Here is a 24197-nt window from a genome sequence, read left to right on the forward strand (position 1 = left end):
GGTCCTGTCCTCCTCTCGAATGCCTCAGACAATTATGGGGGGAGGGGGAGGGGGAGTGACATTTCAGATTAAACTTTGTTAGTGACAACAGATGTCCGGTGTCTCCCAATTCATTTCAGAAATCATGCTACGATACGGCACGACCAAATAATGAAAAGACAAATACAAGACAAATCCCATTCCCTTTAGTGTGCAATTCTAGCATTAGAATGTCAGACCATTTATACTCCGCTATCACCAGCTGATACGATGTAATTCCGCCGCTTCATAAACAGATTAGAGAAAAGGTCACAGTAAATGCACAATGTACACAAAAATCAAAACATGGTCTTCAAGTATGATGGCATATAATTCTGACAAATGACGTCCTTACAGTGGAAAAGTATATTTACAGGAAAAATTGCTGATGTCTGTGCGATGTCTGTCTGTGACACTGTTGAACATCTCCCTCAAGACCGTCATGAAATTCACAGAAATTGTTACAAAGACATGTTCATTGGTGCCGTTCAAAATCATACCTAGTTTTCACAAAGATACTAGCGAGCATTAGAAAGAATACAGCAGTACAGAAATAATAGAAATAAACTGTCAAAGACATAAGCCAGACTGAAGTGGAGATTGAATTGCAAAACTAACAATGCACCCCTCAAGAATGACTTTGCATCCCCAAGACTAATCGTTACTGCTGGTAACTATTACACAAGGTTTTTCATGCACTTGTACTTTAAAATAAATGTAGCAGTCATACGAAGACTTACTTGACAGTTATGATCCACAAGGCACCTTCCTTTAACATGTCTCTATATCTCATTACTTGAAAAATTCAAAATCAGGGAATAGTAAAGATTAGATTAAGCCCACACACTTCAGGCTCATATTTTCTCCCATCGGCTGAGGACTCCTGGGCCAAAACGAAGAAGTCTTGTTTTCATCTCGAGGCCCAGATTCTGCCAGAGCGTAGGATAAGAGGGCGGCTCCACCCACATATGCACAGAGAATACATGGTGGTACTCGAAGTAATATATGCACGAAATCTCTCCTGCCAATACCCTCAAGCAAAGAATTATCATGAAACATATGGAACCAATCCTTTAAGAAGCCAGACACATGCAATTACATATATTACATACAACACACCATGATCAGTCTATTGTATGGTTGTCTCTCATACTTGTACGGATCTCAAATCAAACTTTGCAAAATTGACAATTCTACTCCTACCCAGTAGACCGGCATGCCTGTGCCTTATATCACTACATATCAATGTGATTCCACTGCATGCACCATTATTCATATGAAAAACATTGTTCCGGATGTGTTATCATATAGGAACAAGTTTATCAGGGAAACCTATCATGACTTTTAATCTTGAATGTAGTGAACATGTCCCCTCTTTTATATCTGCTTGGTATTTTAAATACCAAAAGCCCCCCCCCCCCCCTCCCATAAACATGTAGGCCCTACATCAACAGCAACATGACAAAACCTACTCACCTCACATGCTAGATATTCTTTGGAAATCATAAAAAAATGACATAATAACTAAATTCAGCTTGGTGTTTGAAATGTTATTGACAATTTTTTTTATTCAACCTTGAAATTTGGCCTTGCTCTTCTACTCACAGAAATATCACTCTACTATCAAATGTGACCCCCTACAACAAAGGATCCTTAAGTCGCTGACGGGCGAGCCAAGCATGGCCCAGGAAAATGCTATATTCAGGCCTTTCCTTTGATCATTTAGCTTCGAAATTTCGGCAGATGATAGAAGATACATAGACTACAAAATTATGTTCAAAACAGAAATCTGAACATTTTGACAGATTTTGGTGATCTGACTTCAAACTCGATTTTCTCGGCTCACCCGTCAGCGACTTTAGGATCCTTTTGTTGTAGCGGGTCACAAATGTCCTATATTACCCTTATCATAGCCTTTTCAGATGTACTGAATTGTGGAATATTCATATGATGTATTCATACAATGACATATCGATATTGAGTCCATTCAATCGCAACACCCCCTTTTCCGACAATCGTATGGGAGCATTCAGACCTCACACTCAGTTGAACGTTCATTGGAAGCTCACGAATATAAAGTCTCTCCGTTGCGCAATATGAACTTTGTGTGGGCTTTGTTCTTCGTGTTTATACTTTGTGCTGGACACATCTGTAGCAGAGGTCGGGCCCAAAGCGCGTGTTGCAAATAAGCCCTGCCTACTCACATGACATACCAATATGAGAGCTTTCAGACATTGAAAACAATGTATGGACAGAGGATTGTCATATGAAATGATGCTCAAAACATCGTTTCGAGAAATGTCCGATATAGAAACAACGTATCGATTATGCGGGCATTCAGACGCAAAGAAAGTCCTATATCCACACGTATATTTGCTTTTGTTTACCATTTTCTTCTTTGTTGAAATGTTTGAATATGTATATGCATGTAAATATATATTTTTTCTTTTTTGAAGCGCCATGAGCACTGAAAAGTGGACCTGTGCGCTATACAAGTAGCCACTATTATTATTATTATTATTACTATCATAATCAACGTACGTGACATATATGTCATACAAAGCTTGAGAACTCTCTGGTCTGAAAGAGGGGTTTATATATCAATAACACACCAATCTTGCACAATCCATCACGCATTCTTAATTGAAGCAGCAAAAAAAGAAAGAGGCCATCTTTTCTGTAAATATTTACTGAAAATGGCCCATCGAAAAATTTCTTCCTGAAGTACAATATATCCTGTTTGTCAACAGCACGAAATGCATACCATGGTAAAAAGTGGGATTAAAAATCCTCACAGGGGTTCTCCCTGTTTTGCATCAATGAAACCTTGGCTATGCAGACAAATGGCTTCAGGGTGTCAAAAAACACTAAAATGCCCCAGAAAAAAGTCAGCCCCCCCCCCCCAATGCCGCAGAGGACGATAAACATGAAAACAAAGTATACAGTTTCATAAAAATGAAACAGCTTAAAATCTTTCTACTCCAAAACAAATACATTTCTCAAGTATTATGGTGACCTCAATCACAAATATCGCTCCGACCTTTTTAGTTTTTTTTTGTGTGTTTTCTGTGTATACATCTGCATGTGTTTGTGTGTACTTGCGTATATGAAAGCATGACAAACAGACTGAGGGACAAAACAAATGTGAGATACAGTTTCTAAGCTGCCATCTAAATTGTACAGAGTTAAACTTTCAACAACTTTTTGATTTGGTTCACCACGGAGTATCTAAAAAATAAAACAAAAACAAAACAGCCAGTAACTTCACTTCACCCTCAAGAGGCTGTCAAGAGACTGTCCACTCATTTCTCATGGTTCATTTCTTTTTGCCTATTCATTATCTTTTTGGGTCAAGCTTTTTCTTTTCTACTTCCGGTAATTTTGTGTGTCACGCACAACAGAGGTACAGTGAACTTCCGTTATAACGAAGTCCATGGGACCGGCAGTTTTCTTTCGTTACATCATAAATGTAACCAAACAAACAAACAATTAATTAAAAAACAAAAACAAAAACATAGAGCTGAAAATGTTGCAGCCTGAATTATTACTTCATAGTAACCCGAATTTTGTTATATCCTTGTTCATTATAACAGGAATGCTCTGCAGTAAGAACACTCCAAAGGCAACTTATGTTTTTTCTAGCAGAATTCTATGCCCTTTTTTTCCCCTTAATCAGTCCTTCACTTTCATTTACAACTTTGCATAGGTTGAATAGCAATTGACCCACAACTGTTATTAAAACTTCTGAGAATTTGGCTATTAATTTCAAACCACGGGGCGCTTCAAATGAGCAGGCATAGATCCCACTCACTGAGCAGACCAGTGTGCCTCCAGCCTGCAGAAACTCTCCCATTGTCTAGCCACAGCCAGGCAGGGCAGGGGGGAAGACCAGTTTCCGTGGCAAAATGTCAGGGGCTTTTCGGCACATGGTGGGCTGGATGAATGTATCAAAACAAGATAATGCTCCCGGACGCTAATTAGTGCGGTGGGGCCAATGGAGGGTTGCAAAAACATTGTGCAACATGAAACATGATCCACCATAGACAGAGGTGTATCCTAGTGTCAGGGCAGGTGGAAGGGGGGAGGGTGAGGGGGATGGGGGCAGTGAGAGTAATATGGAAGCACCATCCTGTTTGTCTCATCAATAACTAGCAGCTTATCAAGCCTGCTCCTATTGACTATAACAAACATGGTGCACTGACTTAAAGATACTAACATGTATACAAAACATAGAACATGCTTGAACAGGTATACTAATTAGCATTCATGGGATTTCATGGTCATGTCTTCCATATTTCCTGGGACGTTTTGTCTCTTACACATAGGAAAGAACTTGGAGTGGTTACACACGGTCAAAAATTCGTCATTTGAATGATGATTCCAGTGAAAAATAATTCTAATGACGAATTTTTAGCACGTGCGGAAGCAAATTAGAATCACGAATGCTAATCACAATCACGAATTCAAATTCTAGTCCGGATGTGAATTCCAGTGAAGTTTCACTCAAATTACGGTGCGAAATTTGCGTGTGTAATGCTTGACCTCCAAAACATCTTTTGAGGGGCGGAGCTTACGTGACCCTTCAAGCACTTCCGTAGATAATACGTGCGCCGCATGCATGCACTCGATCGTACGTTTTGATTGACAAGTCACCAAGGATTACGTAGCGCCTTAGCTCGAGAATTCGAATTGTAATCACAGTTTTCGAGCGAGCGTGTGTAAGGTCCGATAATTCTTAAGACGAATTGCAATCATCATTACAATGATGATTCAAGTTACGAATTTTCTCTTGTGTGTAACCGATCATCATGACAGAATACATCGTATTTTGAATTTCCATGCAAAACCACAAAAGCTGTAGGCCCTACATTATGAATGTTCAATGTGAAAGCTGATAATCAGGATCTTTGTATTTTGAGATGTCAACAACCTTTTGCATTCTAATACGAAGCCATCAATGTCAAGTGCATACACATGTTTGTATTTGCCATACTGTGTCCCTCATTTATCATGTTTACAAAGTTCTCCCATTTTTTTTTTTTTTTTTTTAAAGTGAAACCATTCTTTTGAAGTTTCTAAACAAAAGACATTTTCTCCCTGACTCTGCTAAAGAAATGAAGAAAATCATGTATGTATCCTCTGGTTACTATCAAAATATAAGGCACATATGGGACCTCACATGGAACAAACTGGATTGTCAAGACTATCTGATCCTTTGTTCACTGTCACATGCATCTTGGACGATCTGTTCATTTAGTGTGCTTCTCCAATTCAAAACAATGCTCCAAGGTCTCCTCAGAATGCCCCACAAATAACAAAAAACTTGGTTTTACCTACCAATAAATTCAGTTCATCCCAGAAAAACTTAGTTTATTGGTCAATATAACTACAACCCGCAAGTTGTTTTGTTTTGTTTTGTTTTGTTTTGCTTTGCTCTGCTTTTGACAGAGAGAGAGAAACTCTGTTCATTGAGCGAAAAACTTAATTTATTGGTCAATAAACTACAACCATAGGTTTTTCAAAAGAAAAACCGAGATAGACCTTCTACACCACTGGAGGAAAAAACATGGCAAACTCTTCATATCAAGAAAATTCCAGAACTTTCTCTCTACTCTGTATGATGTCAGCTTCCACTGTTACTTCTTGTTTCCTTTTTGTTTGTTTGTTTGTTTGTTTGTTTGTTTGTTTTTTTTGGGGGGGGAAATGTCATATTTCATTTTGATCTGTCCAAAAAGCTATGGTCAACTCAGAAAATTTGGCATCTGAAAAAATGCCTCCTGCCTTTATTTGACTGAAGGTTCTGTCACTGCTAATTTTTTAAAAACAAATTATTGCTTTTTGGAAAAAGAGACAACAATGTCACAATTATCGTCAATACTTTACACTAAATCATAGAATCCACTAAAGAGAATTACACATAACTGGCCTGGTGCTTGTAGTTTGATATATGATATAAGCAGTAAAGAGTTATCAACTGCAGATAAAGCATTTCCTGCGATGACTTCCTGTAAAACCAGAGATTTTTGTGTGCATGCAACTTTTGCCAACTTTGCGAGGAGACAACATTCGCAAAAGTGAAATGCATACAAAGGTTTTTGTCTACTCATTGCACTGAATGCCAGTGGCAATTTGTGCAAGTTTCATGCCGCCAAAAAGGCAGTCAGCTCCAATTCATGAAAGTTTCATGCCGTTAATTTCTGTCTTCACAGTAGCAACATTTTGTCATCTCCTCCACATGAAGCTATCCAACATCATCTTCTGAACTGCACATTAGGCAGCAATGAATTTGATACAAAACTTGTTGGAACGATGGAGAGCTGTGATACTTTCCCTTGTCCGGGGGGAGGGTGAAGGGAAGGGGTTTTTAATAGCTTTCTTCTCTTGACTGAAAATTCCTGACATATGCTGATAATGAAGGTTACATCCTTCCATTCATTCATTCATTCATTTAAAAAAAAAAAATCTCTATCAGCGATTGTTCAGCCAATTGTCTTCGCAAATGAATTCTGAGGGGTCATAAATTAATTGTGAAAATGGTGGGAGGGTGCAGAAGGCCGATCTAGGAGGCGAGGTGCAGCAATTAGTTGAAGAGTTTAATGATTCGTTTCACCCATCTACATGTAATTACACGACCAATTGAAGTACCACAAAGATATATCTTCTCCATGAAGCATACCTTCAAGAACACATGTGCATGGCGTTTTGTTTTTCCTTTGGTGCGTTTGGTGTGTGTGCTGTGTGTATGCAAGTGTGTTGCAACAGCCAATACTGACAGATATCCCTTCATACAAATTGTCTAGAGATGAGTAAATGATTTTTCCATATGTGCTCGGCTACGCCCATGTGGCACATAGTCATCTTCATTCTCCTATCTCATCATTCTTCATCAGTTTCAGCCAGCATCCGCTCCGGCACAAAGACTGCCATCGGGCTGATGAACCTGGTTGGCGAAGCAATCACCCGATCCCTCTGAAGACTAGCTCCAAGTATACTTGGGCAGGAGTCTATGGGAAACATACATGTATGTTAACAGCAAAATCTGCTCATCCTCAATGGGTTAAAAGAGGACACTTGACTCACACTCAGGATAATGGCCTCCTTCAGCGTTTTGCTTTGTTTTTTTTTTTTTCCTAAATATCATGTTGATTGCATTAATGCGGGTTGTGTTTTTGAATGATTTGAATTCATGACGCATTTCACAGATTGGTCTCCATCCCAATTCTATCCCAGATCCCTGAACCCCCAAAAGAAGGGGAATACAGCCTATCAGCCATTAATATGAAATTACTAAGAAGAGATTTCTACACATTGAATATCTTTCCTTTGAAAGTTGCAAGTGGAGTTCATACAGGAAGGAAGTAAAAATAGGACAATTTTGTGTAAAATAAATTCATTTTGCATAGTGCATGGCAGTTAAAAAAACCAACAGTTAAAGCCAGCCTAGAATCTCTCAAGAAAAAAGAAAATGACTGCTAATTATACGAGGCGGTCAACGCAACTTTCTCATCATAGTGCCTAGATGCTGTCTCTCACATACAAAATACTGCTATACACTGCAACTACACTCTTATCAACATGTTGGTCTGCTGGAGATCACGAATGTTGTAGACCTACGTTGCTTACATTCTGGTTCGAGCAACATCAGTGTCAATAGTCAGTTCTTTATTTACCGAGCAGCAAACTGTTTAGCCAGACCACTTTTGCTGGCAGGACTCCTGTTTGCTGTTTGCATGATGGCAATATCATCCGAAATAAACCATTATCTGGAGAGACAAGGAGGTTGGCCGACTCACTTCTCTCCTCCTCCCAACATTCTGGAAACATGCTAGCATCAGCAGGTACACAAGCAGCTATTGTGATTTTACCGATGACCTTTCACCTTGCGTCCTCCATTGCGGTAGAACATTTTTGTGAACTACGGCGCTCTAGTCTCTATCCAACTAGGCCTTAACTGTTTCTTCATCCAGTTTTCATGGACAAACATGACAGAATTGAGATGAAGTAATCTCTTTTAAATGGAAATTTCCCCCAAATACATTATAATGTGAGTTGAGTGAAGTATCTCAGACTGGGGCATAATCATATTTGAACAAAGCAACAAATGGAAATTACAAGATTTTGTGTACAAACTACATATAGCATGTCGTGAAGTAATGACATCTTCAACTCACTTATCTGTAAATAATTCATATTCACTGTTCAAGAACTATTTCATGAAAATTAGCCAAAAATTTACAACTTTGTAATTTCCTCACTATAAATCTAACTTACATGAAATTTTTACTGTTGTGCTCATAAAAAAAAAAAAAAAAAAAATTACCATTTCTTATAAGAATAACTGATACTAACTGGTCCGGAATTCCACTTTAAGTATGAGTTTTGACTAGTATCACTGATTATATCCCTTGGGTGTCTATCAACCTGATGTACACAGCATGTACTGATGCACAGAAGGGTGGAAGTCGGCCTAGTGTAGAGAGTGCTCCCTTCTTTGGGTGAGACATCTCTGTCTACTCTACTGAAATTTGGGACTGTAAAAACTAAGTTACCCTATTTGCTATTTATCCAGCACATAGGCAATTCATGTGAAGCATCTACTGTAAAACGAGGAATGCTCGCGTGCATTTTATTTTCGTGAATTTCGCGAGCGCCAACATTCGCAAAATTAAAATGCACGTGAAAGTTCTTGTCTATACTGTATGCATTGAATGCCGCTGCAATTCGCAAAAATTTCTTGCCGCAAAGAAGGCCATCGGCTCCAATTCGCGAAAATTTCATGCCGCGAATATATCGTGTTTTACAGTATATCAAATCTATCTTTCTATTATCTTTCTTTCTATACATATCATATGAAAATCATACAGACTACAATGGCTCCATCTGTAAGTAAGCCTACACGTATAACATACATCTATTTGTGTATTCTCTCCCTCTCTCTCTCTCTCTCTCTCTCATAGATTATGGGAGACAATTTAGGTCAGTTTCACTGCCCGCAATGGCTCTCCTGATGTCTTGGACACTGCGGTTAGTGGAGAGATGACTCCACAGTTTGTCATTTCAGACAATGCCTTATTTTCTTCTTCCCTGGTCTATGCATACGATATTGCCTTACCAGCTAAAAGGGATCATGTGCCAAGACGAAAGATGGAGTGAGATACACAGCGCCACCATCACTTTACGTCGGACATGGTGCGAAGGAAACGCTAATTAGTTCCAAAGTCTGCTGTAGCCACACTCCGAGCTACCACTTGGAACGCAAGGGGGGTAGCTGTCGTCTCATTAGTATGCAGACTATTTTGAGAGCAATGTTTCGGTCTGTCCCGATGAACAAGACACAGTGTAAGCGGCCCTTTCATATGCCGCCACACATGTGGAACACAGCATACCATGAATCTTTGCAATTAAAGGTCCAGTTTACCTTTGGGAGCAGTGATTTCAAAAATGTTCAAGATATCACATTTGATGCATATGTGTAGGTCTGTTGTATCATAAAACATCCTACCATATGGAATATTTGCAGTAAAACCTAAAATATAAGGAAATATCAGGGTTTTTCTCAATTAGTCTGGAAACATTTTTATTATAACTATTGTTCACATTTCGTGTATTTAACAACACTTAACATCGATTATACGGATTCAAATTTTGACAGTGGTTGTTTCTATCCCTAACTCACATTTTAGAACTATTTTAAAGCACTAATGCTTTCATCTGCAAATGGTAAATTATGCCTTTAAAGCTCATGTTCATCCAGGGGAATCCCCAACCCATCCATAAACTGTTCATGTGTGTAGAAGGTATTACACTATGATATATTACACCATGATATACCTGTATTAGTGATCGAAAAATGAAGTACAGTTACAGAATATCCCATAAAAGAAATAAAAAATCTCCCCCCAAAAAAAACAAAAACACATAAAAATATAAAATGCCCCATCATAATCGCATAAATTAGTCACATCAGCCAACAGGGAATATTTTGTTTGCTACCTACCAAACAAACCAATAGATAAAATTACTACATAGGAAATCATATTTGCTGCATAATCGTTACTACCAAACACTGCCATAGTTTCCTCACAAATATGCCATTACACGTGACTTTCTGTTTTATCTCACTACGGCCAAATTACTGTATCTGGAAATGCAGAACAAACACTGCAAATATTTGAAGAATGCCTTAATATTACTGACTGCATAATACGTAAGCGTCATAGTCCCAGATAGGCGCTACTCTACAAAACGACTGACGCAAACACATAAACTGCCTGTCATGTCATGGCGTAACTACATGAGTGCTATCGACAATGACGCTTCAAAATGCCTGGGCTTTATCTCACGCTCCCCCTGCTAGAATTACTCCCCACAGCTGCCCACACTGGTGAGTGGTGACCTTTAAGCGCCCGATATCATGCTATTCCCCGCGCTCGCACACCGCTCTGGTCTGATAATCGGTATAAGGAGTGACTTTGAGGTCCTTTTTCGGCCTCTGTGAAATATGTCCTTTTGATTTTGCGGCATTTGTCGGTTTCCGTAGCTCCTGCTGTTAGAGACAGCAACTGGTCAGTTGATCACAAGAATTACACTATTTCCTCTGATATGGTCTCAAATTTAAGGTTTAAAGGCATAATTGACCATTTGCAGATGAAACAAAAACCCAGCATTAGTGCTTTAAAATAGTTCTAAAATGTGAGCTAGGGATAGAAACAATCACTGTAAAAATTTAAATCGGTAATATCAACGTTGAGTGATTGTTAAATATACAAAATGTGAACAATATTCATATTAAAAATGTATCCGGACTAAACCATCTACATTTATGGTTTAGTGAGAAAAATACAAACATCTCCTTATATTTTAGGCTTTATCGTGAAAATTTTATATGACAGAATGTTTTGTGGTTCAACAGACCTACACACATACATTAAATGTCATATCTTGAAATTTTTTTATATCACTGTTCCCAAAGGTAAACAGGACCTTTAAAGGGGCACAGATACACGCATTGCACAGTGACAGTACTGACGCCTCATTTCAAGCAAAGGGTAGCATGGGTGTGCTCATGATTCCCACACAGGAGCCTTATCTTTACCCAAATACAATACAGTATACTCAAGTCATACCATAGTAGAAGGCAATATGAAAAGTTTACGTACATTACATTTCAAATCTAAATTTCAAATTAAAATTTAGAATTTAAACGTACAATAAAATATACATTTTACATATTAATGTGAACAAAATCTAGGGTGACAAATTATCAACACTCACACATAAATATCAGGTTCTAAAAAGCTACAGGGAGATACTTGTGTGTTCTACGCATTTAAAGGGATGTATTGGTGGAGATGAGAATTGGGCTTTTAATTTTTTGAGAGATACCAAGAAAACACTTATGATATAGTACAGAGCATACCATTTTAAGAGGAATTCAAAGTTTATTTGATGAAAATCGGCTTTGGAATGACTGAAACATCCAAAAACAAAGTAAAACAAAGCGATCATAATAAAGTGTGGGTCCCATACTTTATTAGAATCGCTCTGTTTTGGATATCTCGGCCATTTCAAAACCAATTTTCATCAAATAAACGTTTAATTCCTCATAGAATTACATGCTCTTTCAAAATTTATAAGAGGTTTCTCATTATCTCACCAAAAAATGTTAGAAACCTGAAATTACGTCTCAACCAAAACTATACGATCCCTTTAAAAGTGCAAAAAAAAAAAAAAAAGATTCCCCCAAATCTGTGAGGTTTTTTAAGGCATGAAGAGATATATTGAAGTTTTCAAGGAGCCCCTTCAGAATCAAGGAGCTTGGCAGCTCTGCAGAGAACTTTATTTTAGGTACCCCTACACATAACAAGGTAATGTACAAAGTTGTGTATTTCTTGTTGTCATGGTTCCTATTTGGACAAGGGCTAGCATTTGCCATTAGGATTTCCCTGCATGTTTATGGTTTAAGCAACAAACTTTATAGATCAATCTGTGATTAGCACAATTCAACAACTGGGTACTAAATTTCAAAGGACTGGGGTGCTTCAAGGACCCCTTGGAACTGGAAGTTGGATAGTTTGATGATCGCAGGAGAAAGGGCGATATGATAGTTTCGATTCATGCTGACAGGAACCAGTAGAGTGAAATATTCAGGGTAAATGCTCCCTCACCAAACATTTCTATATTGTCAGCTTGATTTCAGCTAGTGATGAGTTATAAACAAGCAGATATGTACCCAAGAATTATAGGAATGTAATCATGGCCGAGTGCTGGAAAATCTTTCATGCAGTGGGGACCTTTGTTTCCTTCTAAAGATAGTAAGAAACACTTATGTCTTTCATCTCTTATCTGGCTTGTATTAAATCTCAATCAAATCAAAGCATCAGCTTTTTATCACTCTTAGAATACAGAATGAATTTTAGAGTGTAACTGTATGCAGGGGGAGGAGGACTCACAAAATATTTCTGTACGGGATTTTCATGGTTGGTTTTCCCAACCAGGTGTTCTGAAGGCCAAGCACGAGTAGAGATTATTGAGAAGTCGTTATATCTGTTGTTTAATCTAGATACAAAATTATCAGGTTCTGATGGAAGTATCATGTCAGAACGTTTCTTTAAATGACTCTGAAGTTTACTGCAGACATTTATGCCCTGATGTACGGATGTTACATAATTACAGGTACAACCTCATCACCACACTTTATTGGCTGTCCATGACTGTTTCCCTATTAGTGAAAGGCTGCGATGCAATATATCATGGACCAGATGCACAGGAACAAAAACACCACAAAATCAAATCAGGAAAATTTGACTTCTCTATGGATTTATCTCTTGTTTGTTTGGTTTTAATTTTATGTCATCTACAAAGGATCTTAAAGGTGCATGGTCCTGGTGTTTTAGTCAAATGCGTACGCGGACGCAGGGCGCAAGTTATAGAGACCTATGCTATCGACTCCTCTTTGGCGCTTATACTGTGGCCCACTTCCCCGAGTCCGAAGAAGTCTGATCCACTGTAGTCAGTGGTCCGATCACAGTTCGACTCATGATTCGGCAAAGGGGAATGACAGCTTTAGCAAATTTCTTTTGTGATGTCATAATAAGAAGCACATATGCACGTACCCTGGCATTACTACAGACTGCGTGATGCGCAGAGAGGACAACGAAGGCAATGTTACTTAGCAACACCTACGCGCTTTACTCTTGATGACAGCTCAACTTCGGCTATATTCGTATCAATGCTGATGGTGATCGGCAGTATCATCAACAGCGCCCTCTACACTACCGGGACTATGCACCTTTAAAGTACATTTTTCTTTTTTTCCTTTTTCTCTCTTGTGCTTCATTTCTTTCCATTGCAGAGAAAAATTCATGGTTTGTTTTAAGTGACAGTTAGAATGAATCAAGGTTTAGTATGTTGGATGCATTCAAATCTTTTTGGCACATCAGAGGAAAAAGGAAGAAGGCATTATCCCATACATAAAGGGATTACACTGTAAGTCACACATAACATCTGCACTATGTACCTGAGTTAATTCACATTAATTAATTAAAGGCTAAGAAGAAATCATGTTGCAGCTTTAGAATCACATTCTTGATGAATAAGAATATCAATAGCAACAACAATAGTTATGATATTAAGAATGATAAATAGTAATTATGACAGGACTTATAGTAACAATAATAACAATAACAAACATAATACCATTATCATTATTAAAAGCGATAATGGAATAATGTACATGTATTTACAATGTGCTAATGTTACATTTTTAACCACTGGATTCTGGTTTGGTCACAGAAATCCTCTGTCAGGTATAAATGTGATGAGCAATACATTACAATGAAAGAATAAGAGCACAGTAAAAGGCATGACAGGGTAAAGTTCCTACACACACAGTATGTTGAGTGGAAATCTGGCATCTACTTCAGTATCTTAAATAGCACTTTATATGGCAATAATAAACAAAAAAAGAGAAAAAACAAAGGGTAACCACAGTTAAAATGAAGCATTTTTGATAATATCATACCTGCCAACATTTCAAGATGAAATATCTTACTCATGGATTGCAAAAATCTTATTTTATATGCAAACTGAAGTTAAAAATCTTACTTTCGGTCAAATCTTCAGAAAATACACATGAAAGGTAAATCTAAATATTTTTTAAAAATCTGATTTCTCTGACAGAAAAGCTGATTTTGCTATTTTTAACGTAAAAAATCTTACTGAATCTGATAAAATCTTACTAGTTGGCAAGTATGTAATATGTCCTGCGATGAACTCAGTGCCACTGGCTTTGGATGGAGAAAGGAGGCGGGGCAGAAGAGAGAGTAGGTAGGAGGGGCTGGATGGAAAGATGGAGGTTACATGAATGGGGGTGAGCGATGTTGTCACGGAAGTGCCTGCAATGTGGGATGACGGAGAGATCGGTCGCTGGGCATGGACGGGCGGAACGTGAGGCTGCATGGCGGCAGAGTTTATGGGAGTCGGCGATGATTGTGGGCAAACCTCTGGCAGCGCATCTCTCGAAGTCACACTCCCGGCGAGCCGACAATGCAAACGAGGGATCAATGAGTTCCTTTTCTCAGAAGAGAAGGGGAAAGGGTAGGGGGTGGGGGGATTGAAGAATAGATCGGTGGCAGCTGCCTGACACTTCTGATTGGCAATGAAGAGTTTATGACTCGGAATCTAACTTCTCAGTAAACCGCTTGCATTAGTGCAGCATTGGCAGGGTCTGAGGATGGCAGACTAGCACAACCAATGTACACTTCCCATCCCCCCCCCAACTCCAGTAATTTCATAAGACTGCGAAATTAGTGCATGGCACACAATCCCTCGTTACTACGTAAGTCGGCCCACCGGCTAAAAGAGGAAGAGGTGGAAATTCACGAACAGACAGATGCATGGCTCTCTCCCACGTCCCAGGCAGTCAGTTGTTACGTTACTGCTATGAAAGTCATGCCAGCTAACAGAGATTGTGCAGGCTTACAGGCTTAACACAATGTGCTGCACCCCATTGACTTACACAGCATATAAAATGGAGAAGGGTTAGGATTTTTATACATATTGAATTGCCTATTAAGCCTGTGACTAAGTAAATGCATCACTGGGGACTGTGAAACTGGTACATTATGTTCAGATATATTTGCATAGAAAAGAAAAATTACTATTTTTTTCTGAAAACTTGCTCACTGGCTGAAGTTGGCCCTGGCATGCCCATAACACACTGACACCAAAATGGGGCAATTCCCCTCAGATTCGACTCATGGTTCAAATGGTTTTGGTGACAAACGGGTTAAAATATTCTACTTGAGAAAGTACTGGTGCATAGCTCTGTCTATTTCACTCTCTACTATGAATTAGGGTTGCCTATCTTACTGAAATTTCCCTAATTTCCTGACAACTTTGATGATCGACCATCCCTGGTTTCTGTGGAGCATATGACATACACACACACAAATGGCACTGCAATGCTCTGAAGGCAGGATCACGGCTCAGATATATTCCAGAATCCCTGTTACGAATTGTGTTTAGCTTTACCACTTGACCTGCATGCAACTACACACACAGTCAAAGAATCTGAACTGGAGTCGACCATTACCAACGAGTGTACCCTTTGATGCACATATTCACTGATCGGCACTACTCATGATTTTCAACTGTACCCCAATGGGCAGCGAATGATGGATTCAATTGGGCCACCAATATCCTCCCCCCCCCCCCAATGCTACTGAGTCTCCAAATCTAATTCAGATTTGAACTGAGGACCATCTATTTCTGCGCACACACTATACCTCAGTGCCATTTTCATTACATTCAGAACTGCAACCATTCATCAAACGGTGCAGCGTAGATGTTAAATCAAAGATTGTTATTCACAAACAGCATCTCATATCAAACCTTGCTTGCTTGCATGTTGGCATCAATTTGCTCTTTTGGCTGTAAGTGAGTGTATGATTGCAGCGTGCAGTGCTAAATGCTATTATACAGGAATTACCGCTCTACATCATCACCGCAAGAGTCTGAAATCCTAGACTAGGCTGCTCGGCAGGCTCTCTGCCATTCTGGCACGCAGTCTATGTACACAGGAAAACATTCCTCCCCTCCAACTATTCCATCCCTGCTAACCATGTCACTGGGTGCATGCCCCTGCACTCCTTCATGCCACATGTCTCTGATCAGTCCTTTCTCCTTCCCTCCCTCCCTCCATCTCTCCTCTCAAAAACATCCCATCCCATCTGCTCTTCGGCAGGACAAGTACTTACATCCTCCAGTCTGCCTTGTAGGATCTTCTCTTTTTGCCTCTCTTTTTCCATCTTTTTTTTTTTTCAAATCTCTAATTACTGTCTATAGATATTCTTTACTACACTGCTCATTACTTATCTCTTTTCATAACTATAGATGAAATAAGAGAATGTGGAATAAACCTACAAACTTATATTTTACTTTTTGTCCTTTGGAATCAAACACTACTGAAAATTTGATACTATTACTCAATATCACAATGGAGCATTTCATATGAATAGACAATAAGTTGTTGAACCTGATTCATTAATCCCACAAACGCTCAGGTTTAAGTAGCCAAATAAAAATCACAAAATCGCAAACTACCCAAAGCCCAACATCTAAACACCTACACTATCTTTACATCTGTATGGGACATAATCATATTTGCAAACTTTCATAGATAAGGGTGTTGAACCCTCTCCTTCATTAAATCCACCCCCCCCCCCCCCCCGAAGTTTAATTCCTTCAAATTTGTTCCTAGCACACAATCAATGTATGATGTCAACACAACATGATTCAAGTTGAACATTCAGTTTCATGCTAACAGAGTCTATTGAGGGAACATGCTGCAAAATTTTGGAGACTTACCAACTATGCAATGACCACTCTCAAGTTATCTGCAGTTATCCTCAGGACAAAGCAACTGTTTCCCCAAACTCCCCCCCCCCCCCCCCCAATATCAGCTGAGGGATGAAATCTGTGGCAATGACCTCCAAGTCATCTTGTTTTTTTACCTGTCCACTCAACTGCCCTGTGGATGAACCCCCGGCGGCGGGGAGAAATGTTGCAGTCGTTAACGACAATGATGGTACTCAGACACACAAGCAGACACACACATCACATATCACACATCATGGAGGCGTTATCGGCCAGTTTTGCACGCCATCGGAGCGGAGGTGGGGGTGACCTCCTTCCTTCTCTTTCTCGGCCTCATTAGCTGAGGAGCAGACACGCTTCTGACGGCTCGGTGGGAACCTCACCTGTCAGGGTAGGGGGCAAGGGCCTCCACTCAAAACTGATTGTATTTCATCCACCCTCCACCATTATCTCTCAGCTCCTCCGGCCCCCTCACTTTTCCCCTCCCCCTCTCCATGTAACCCCGCAAAACTGATCACTTCTAAAAGCAGGCGAGGCAGTTACCTATCGGTGCTGTTCATTATTCCGAAGGTTTGCTATTCCGAAGGTTCGTTATTCCAAAGGTTCGTTATTCCGAAGGTTTGCTATTCCGAAGGTTCGCTATTCCGAAGGTTCGTTATTCCGAAAGTTCGTTAATCCGAAACACACAAATTCCCTATACCTAGTGGTTCGTTAATCCAAAAATGAAAAAGGGTTCGTTAATGCAAACATTTGTGGCGTTATTCCGAAGGTTCATTATTCCGAAGATTTGTTAATCCGAAAATGAAATTCGGAATAACGAATCTTCGGACTGAAGAGCTTTCGGAATAACGATCCTTTGGAATAACAAGCTGTAACCGTTATCTTCATAGGAGGTATAAACATCCTAGACTTGGGAGGCATCACAAGAAATGATAATGACTTTTCCTAAGCATTATACATGAAATATTGATGTACCATTTCAGCTCAAGCAAGTTATGAAACTTTCAGATCATGTAGCCTGAAAAACTGAAATATTTTCAATTTGATATGTATTAGAGACTAGGGATGGTATATAAGATATTTGTTCAAAAATAGTATATGGTATATAAATACAAGGGGAAAATAAAGTTTTAAAAGACTCCATGATCTGAACCCTCATTTGTACAGTGTTGTTTCTCACATGCTGATGAAAGAAACATCGCCAACAAATAATGTGGCACAAACTTTTTCAATGTCGTTTCTTACAGGTATATCACAGCTTTTTCATCACTATGAGTGTTTGCATGTGACAACCTTTTCTGTGCACCCACAGGGAGGTGAGACATGCAACATCCGGTTCTCAAGACCCCAAGACTTCTCTTGAAACAATCGCTTTGATGGGAGTTTCTTAGTAGGGGGGAAGAAACAATTCTTTATGGGATCACACTTGTAAACTTGCCTGTAGCCCTTTCAGATTGACTAACAATGTGGCCGTAAAGAGGTTTAGAGAAATACAAATGTAGATTTAATGCTGACAAATGATTTTGGAAGTTTCAGAGCAAACTGGAATTACGTTGTTTCCCAATTTAATTTTTGCTCTTTTTGTGGGTACATGCATTTGTAATCCAAATGGTTTGACACCTTCAACCACCACAAGTGACAAGGTAAAGCTTAACTTCATCTCATATTCACTGCGATCACGGTTTACGCACATTCCGGCATATTCTCTTCCTTAGAGGTATGTTGAGATATGCACATATCCCTGACAAGCCACAAAATCTGCATCACAAAAACTGTAGACTTCTTGCTGTGTCTACAGTATGTTTAGAAATGTTTTTGGAAACGTTAGACCCCGTTTACAGTGCGTGGCTCGGCCGTGGCCGAGCCGCGGCCGAGCCCAGCCCCGCTTCAGTGTAAACGCGCAAAAGGCCAAATGCGAGGCCAAAATTGGCCTCGCATTTGGCCTCGCTCTGGAGGTGGTCTCGGCCTCTTCTTGGTGTAAACGCAAACTGGGCCAAATGTGCGGCCAATTTTAGTCTGGCTTCCAGACCCTCTGCCCGTACTATTTCGCTATTCACGATATTAACCCCCTCAACGTGGAAAACTAGTATAGTTTAAGGTGGTTTTGTCCTGCAAAGGATTTTTCCTTCGGCAAAGGCCTTTGCCCGAACGGCGACTTTGTCGCCACGGAATCCAGTTGGCAAAGGGTCTGAAAACCAGGCTATACCAAATTGCGTTTGTTTACAAGCAGAGCGCCACTACGACAAAATATTGAAAGGTTTGAATTAAAAGCGCGGCCGAGCCCAGCAGTGTAAACGGACTAAATTGCGAGGCTCCGCCGCGCAATTGAGGCCGGGCTCGGCTGTGGCCGAGCCGCGGCCGAGCCCGGCCCCGCACTGTAAACGGGGTCATAGTTTCACACACATACTGTACTTCCAAGCAAGTTTTTCCTAAAGTGTGAAACCCTTCGAGGACCGATCCCGGGTCACATTCTGCTGCCACATGTTTGAAGATGTCATTGATCAGGAGATTATTGGCTGTAACTCAAGTTTTCTGCATACCTGATGCTACAACATTTTGGTTTAACAGTATCTTCTCCAGAAAGATAGGAATAATGATTCGATCTTCCCCAGCTGGCAAGTACTGGCACGGCAACCGGGAATGCTACACAGCAACCAAAAGAATGGTGAACAACCAAGAACTTTGGCTATTGCTACAGGTGCATTTATGCTCAATTGGCGGTTTTGAAACACGCTGATCCAAAATGCTGTTCACTAAGATACTGTTTATGCGCAATAATATTTCTTTCAAGCGTGAGTAAGGACCAATTTCGTGAATATGCAATGTGCATTGTTGGAAAACTATAAAGCCCTATTGTAGTGAGCTGTTCAGCTCACTACAATTTTTTGCAGACCTCCCAATTTTTTGCAGATTTTTGCAGACCTCCCAACATTTCTGACTGAAAAATAGGGATGATTTGGCTCAAAAGTAGGAAAGAAAGAGCAGTTCCCATAGGAGTGTACAGTAAAATCAGCTGGGAATAGTCACAATTCAGATAATTCTTCTCTCCATATTCAGAATGGTTGGTAGTCTATTTTTGCATTTCTGCATCACCAGTACATGTGAACTAGAGAGAATCGCCGATCGCAAACACACACTTTTGTACGTATTGATTCAGCACTCTGAAACAGCATTTATATCAAGGTGAGTCAGGACTCAACCACGTTTTCCATTAATCGTGTTTCAAAATGCTTGTTATGGCCCAAAAAGGAAAGCATAAATGTACCCTATGAATGATAATTCAGATAATTTCAGAGAGAGCTGTCCTGTACGTCTCGGGAGGTGACACCAAAGAGAAATTGTCAATCAATTATCAATCGAGTGTGTAGTGCCCATGTTAGGATCCAAAGGGGTAGATAATAGGAGACTTGGACTTACCATTGAATGGTTTTCGACTGCTGCTCTTGGACTTGTCCACAACGGTGAGCTCGTAATTGATGGCTGCAGGATCAATCCCCCGGTCCTCGTACAGGTCTTCGTCACCCTGGCCCACGTGGTAGGGCTCAGGTATCGACCACCTCACCGTCACCGAGCGCGCCGAGGTTGCTCCACCTCCGGTGGCTGGATACTGGATAAGAGGTCCTTCAGCTTTTTGGTATGGGGATCTTTTGACAAAAAAAAAGAGAAAAGATAAAAGAAAGGAAAGATGAAAAGGATAGGCAGAAATAGAAGAGTGAAATAGAGATATAAATAGGCAGAGAAACATAGAAACAAGATATGATCAGAGAATAGAGTAAGTGATTGGGAAGGAAAGAGACAGACGCACAGACAGACAGACAAACGAAGACAGACACACACAGCAGATAGTAAAGGGGAGAGTGGAGAGAAAGAAAATGAGAGAAAATCAACATTAGTCATTATTTTCTACTTTAGTATAGACTATCTGGCTGAACTGCGAGAGAAGGAACAAACAGTAGCTCTGTGGTCACACACTATGGAGGTTCTTGATTCAAATCCATAATCACAGGGAGGTCTTCTTGTGAGGCATGGAAAACCTTTCTTGTCATTAAAGTGGCAATGGTCTCCATCTACCCAGGTGACTTTCTCACAATCAAACAAATGTTTACTGTCCTATGAGATTAGATCCGGGTACATGACACAAAAGTATAATCCCAGAAACTAATTCCTCTTTGAGTCATATGCAGTGTAACATTTCAGTAAGTGGTTTCTATTAAAGTATCTTGCAAAAAGTTGAAGGCTGAATCTTCACCTCAACCAATACTACACCATCACTACAACTTGACAGCTCTATATGATCTCAGTACTAAAAGGAACTCTTGCCCTACATATTGGTGTTCATCTTGAATTGCCCATACGCTGATGAGTGGCACTCCATTCAGTTAGATGATCAATGTGACTTAAATTCACTGGTTGAAACAAGTACTGTAAAAGTGGAAATTTTCGCGGTGTTGAAAATTTTCACGCATTTCGCGCAACCACAAGCTAGCGCGAAAATAAAAGGACACGAATATTTCTGAGTGCCATATGTTCAAGTAGTTGATGTCTTGATTCCGCGGAATTAAAAACACGTGAAACTCTTCTTACCCGGCCAAGCACAAAAAATAGTCTCGCGAAAATATCCACTTTTGCAGTATTTTTCTAAAATTTAACACAAACACTTTGTAACAAGAAGGAAAAAAGGAAGCCAGTGTCAGGAATTCTTTATATGAAATGTTTTTATTGCTATCTTTTTTATTAATTTTGTTTTCAGGGCTTGATGGAACACAGGTTGGAAAGTCCATTCAATAAAGTCCTCTCACATATGAAACCCACTGATAATGAAGGAAATCTTTTAAGTTCAAGCATGTTTATCTGTCTGCTTGCACTCACCTTCACAGACTGAGAAATTTGAAGACAAGCACATCGAGTTTCAAAAACATTCCAATTATCCCTCTTCTATTTCTTTTTTATTTAAATTTTAATTTGGAGAAGGCAGGTCAAATTTCTAACAACACATGAAACAAGGCATATCTGCACTTGGCAATAACAAATGATCAAATATCTGAAACCGACAAAGGATGTTAGCAAAATTTGAGATATTGGAGAAGTAAATATTTGTTTACAATGTTGTTGCACGATGGTACTTTTGATTTCATACCAGCTTGTGTGAGTATGAAGTGTATAATTGTAAACCGTGATGAAAAAAGGTCCATGGGTATAACATGTCAAACATGATCACAACTCTGGACACTCTGTGTCATTTTACTAATCTCTTACAGATCATATCATTCAAGTGTATCTTTCAACTAAAAAACAAACAAACAAAAAACACTATGGATATTTCCATTACCTGAATGTTTGCCTTTAAAGCTTGAGCAGTGATAGCATCTAGTTTGAAACACAAGTTTCTTTCATAATCATATCAAATAGACAAAAATTAAATTTCAAACTGGACAAAAACAATAGAACATAAAAAAAATGTAGACAATCAAATTACTCAGACTTCTTTTGGCAATCAGTGTACAGCTAATGTTGAATAATTTAGAACCCATACCTATAGGGACCAGTAGCCCATGACAACCATAATCTCACTTCATCTCTTTAAATACTTCACAGGCAATTTCTAGGATTATCTCTCTTTTGCCCCCCCCCCCCCTTGTGCATATCTTCTCCCAGCCAAATGGAGACAGTCAACTACTGTAAAACATGATATATTTGTGGCATTAATTTTCCGCAAATTGGAGCCGACAGCCTTTTTTGCGGCATGAAATTTTCGCGAACTGCCACTAGCATTCAGTGCATATAGTGTAGACAAGAACTTTCGCGTGCATTTTAATTTCACAAATCTTGGCGCTCGCAAAATTCGCGAAATTAAAATGCAGGCGAACATTCCTCGTTTTACAGTATTCCTGCTCATTCTCAAAGCACTACTTGCTACGACATCTGTATTGTTTCAATCATTCCTTAACACTATTACATATTATATCAATTGAATATCACATAATCTTGTTTGTTTTGTTTTTTAAATCAATGCTCCATTTACCATAATATGATTATTTTAAAGATACAGATTATTATATGTAATTTGTTGTTTATCTGTTGTCAAGATGTATTTAAGAATGTGTGACAAAACCAATTTTTCATGCCATGTTTTTTATACACAATGTGGACAAATAAGGAAATGAAATGAAATATGAAATAATTAAAGATGAAATATGAAATGGTTCTTCTTTGAACTTCTTCTAACATACTAAAAAGTAATTTGTTCGCTAATGGTCTAAAAATCAAGGGCATACACATCCGTCTTTCAGGAACATCAGTTAGCATCACATGACTGTAAACAAATCATAGAATCCTAATTGAAACCTGAAACCGTACGAACTAATGATGTGTTTAAAGACCTCGGTGAAAGCCCAGGCTTGTTTACAAGGAGCCCCTTCTTTTCCCCAGCATGATTGATGGCTGGATCATCAAATCACCTGTTAAGTAGTGGACAGCTTGCTGTGTGAGATATGTGCTAATCAAACTACACTCGCATCCTGCCTATCTCAGATGACCCTGGGGTCAAATTGGCAATTACATAATGAGAACCGGCAAAGGCAAGGGCCTTCATTTTTATCAAAGCTTCTCAATTTCAATGCAATACTGCCTGTGGACAGAAGCATGTAACAAAGTTGTGTGTTTGTGTGGCCTTTAAAATCACCAATTTCCTACTGATTTACCCTGGACTCCCCATCAAAATATGTTTGTAAGAATTTTGTCCCTTTTTTTTTAAAGACTGAAACATCTGACAGTTGCTTTTTTGAGATAACAGAGAATTTATGAGGTCAATGTTGCAATAATCATGCACTCATTATAAAGAAGGTATCAAAAGAATGACATTAATTCTAGTGTGTCTGAAAAGAGAGCAGCGAACAGATTGGCTGAGCTTTTAAAGGAGTGAAGTGCCATGAGACACTTTAAAAAACAAAAGTAATGCAACATTAAAAATTGGATGCATTCTTCTTGGATAAATTTGTAAGAAAGACACTGCAAAATTTCTGAATGATAATAAAATTGTCAACTACTGATTCTCTCATTTTCTTGAATCAATAAAATACTTGCTACTCGCCTCTCAATCAATGACACTGCACTTCTTAGGAGCATGTTACAAAGCTGACATGAACCTGCTATTTTCAGTGCCCTCTGTGCAATGAGTGAGCAAACTTTGCTCCATTTTTATTTTCATTTCCATTTCAGACCACCCATGATGAGGGTTAAAGGGATGATATCATTTTGGTTAAGATGGGGATTCAGCTTTTAACATTTTGTGAGATAATTAG

General features: G+C 39.2%; 1 protein-coding gene across 1 annotated transcript in view; it reads right to left on the reverse strand.

Moving 5' to 3' along the window:
- Window positions 1-24197, reverse strand: part of LOC140244259 (fibronectin type-III domain-containing protein 3A-like) — a 174389-nt gene that overhangs the window by 57996 nt on the left and 92196 nt on the right. The window contains 3 exon segments of the mRNA XM_072323898.1: window positions 20314-20329; window positions 20332-20475; window positions 20478-20540. Of these exon segments, the coding sequence (XP_072179999.1) occupies window positions 20314-20329; window positions 20332-20475; window positions 20478-20540 (223 nt within the window).

The sequence above is a fragment of the Diadema setosum genome, chromosome 21, assembly GCF_964275005.1.
Source record: "Diadema setosum chromosome 21, eeDiaSeto1, whole genome shotgun sequence".
NCBI classification, from domain to species: domain Eukaryota; kingdom Metazoa; phylum Echinodermata; class Echinoidea; order Diadematoida; family Diadematidae; genus Diadema; species Diadema setosum.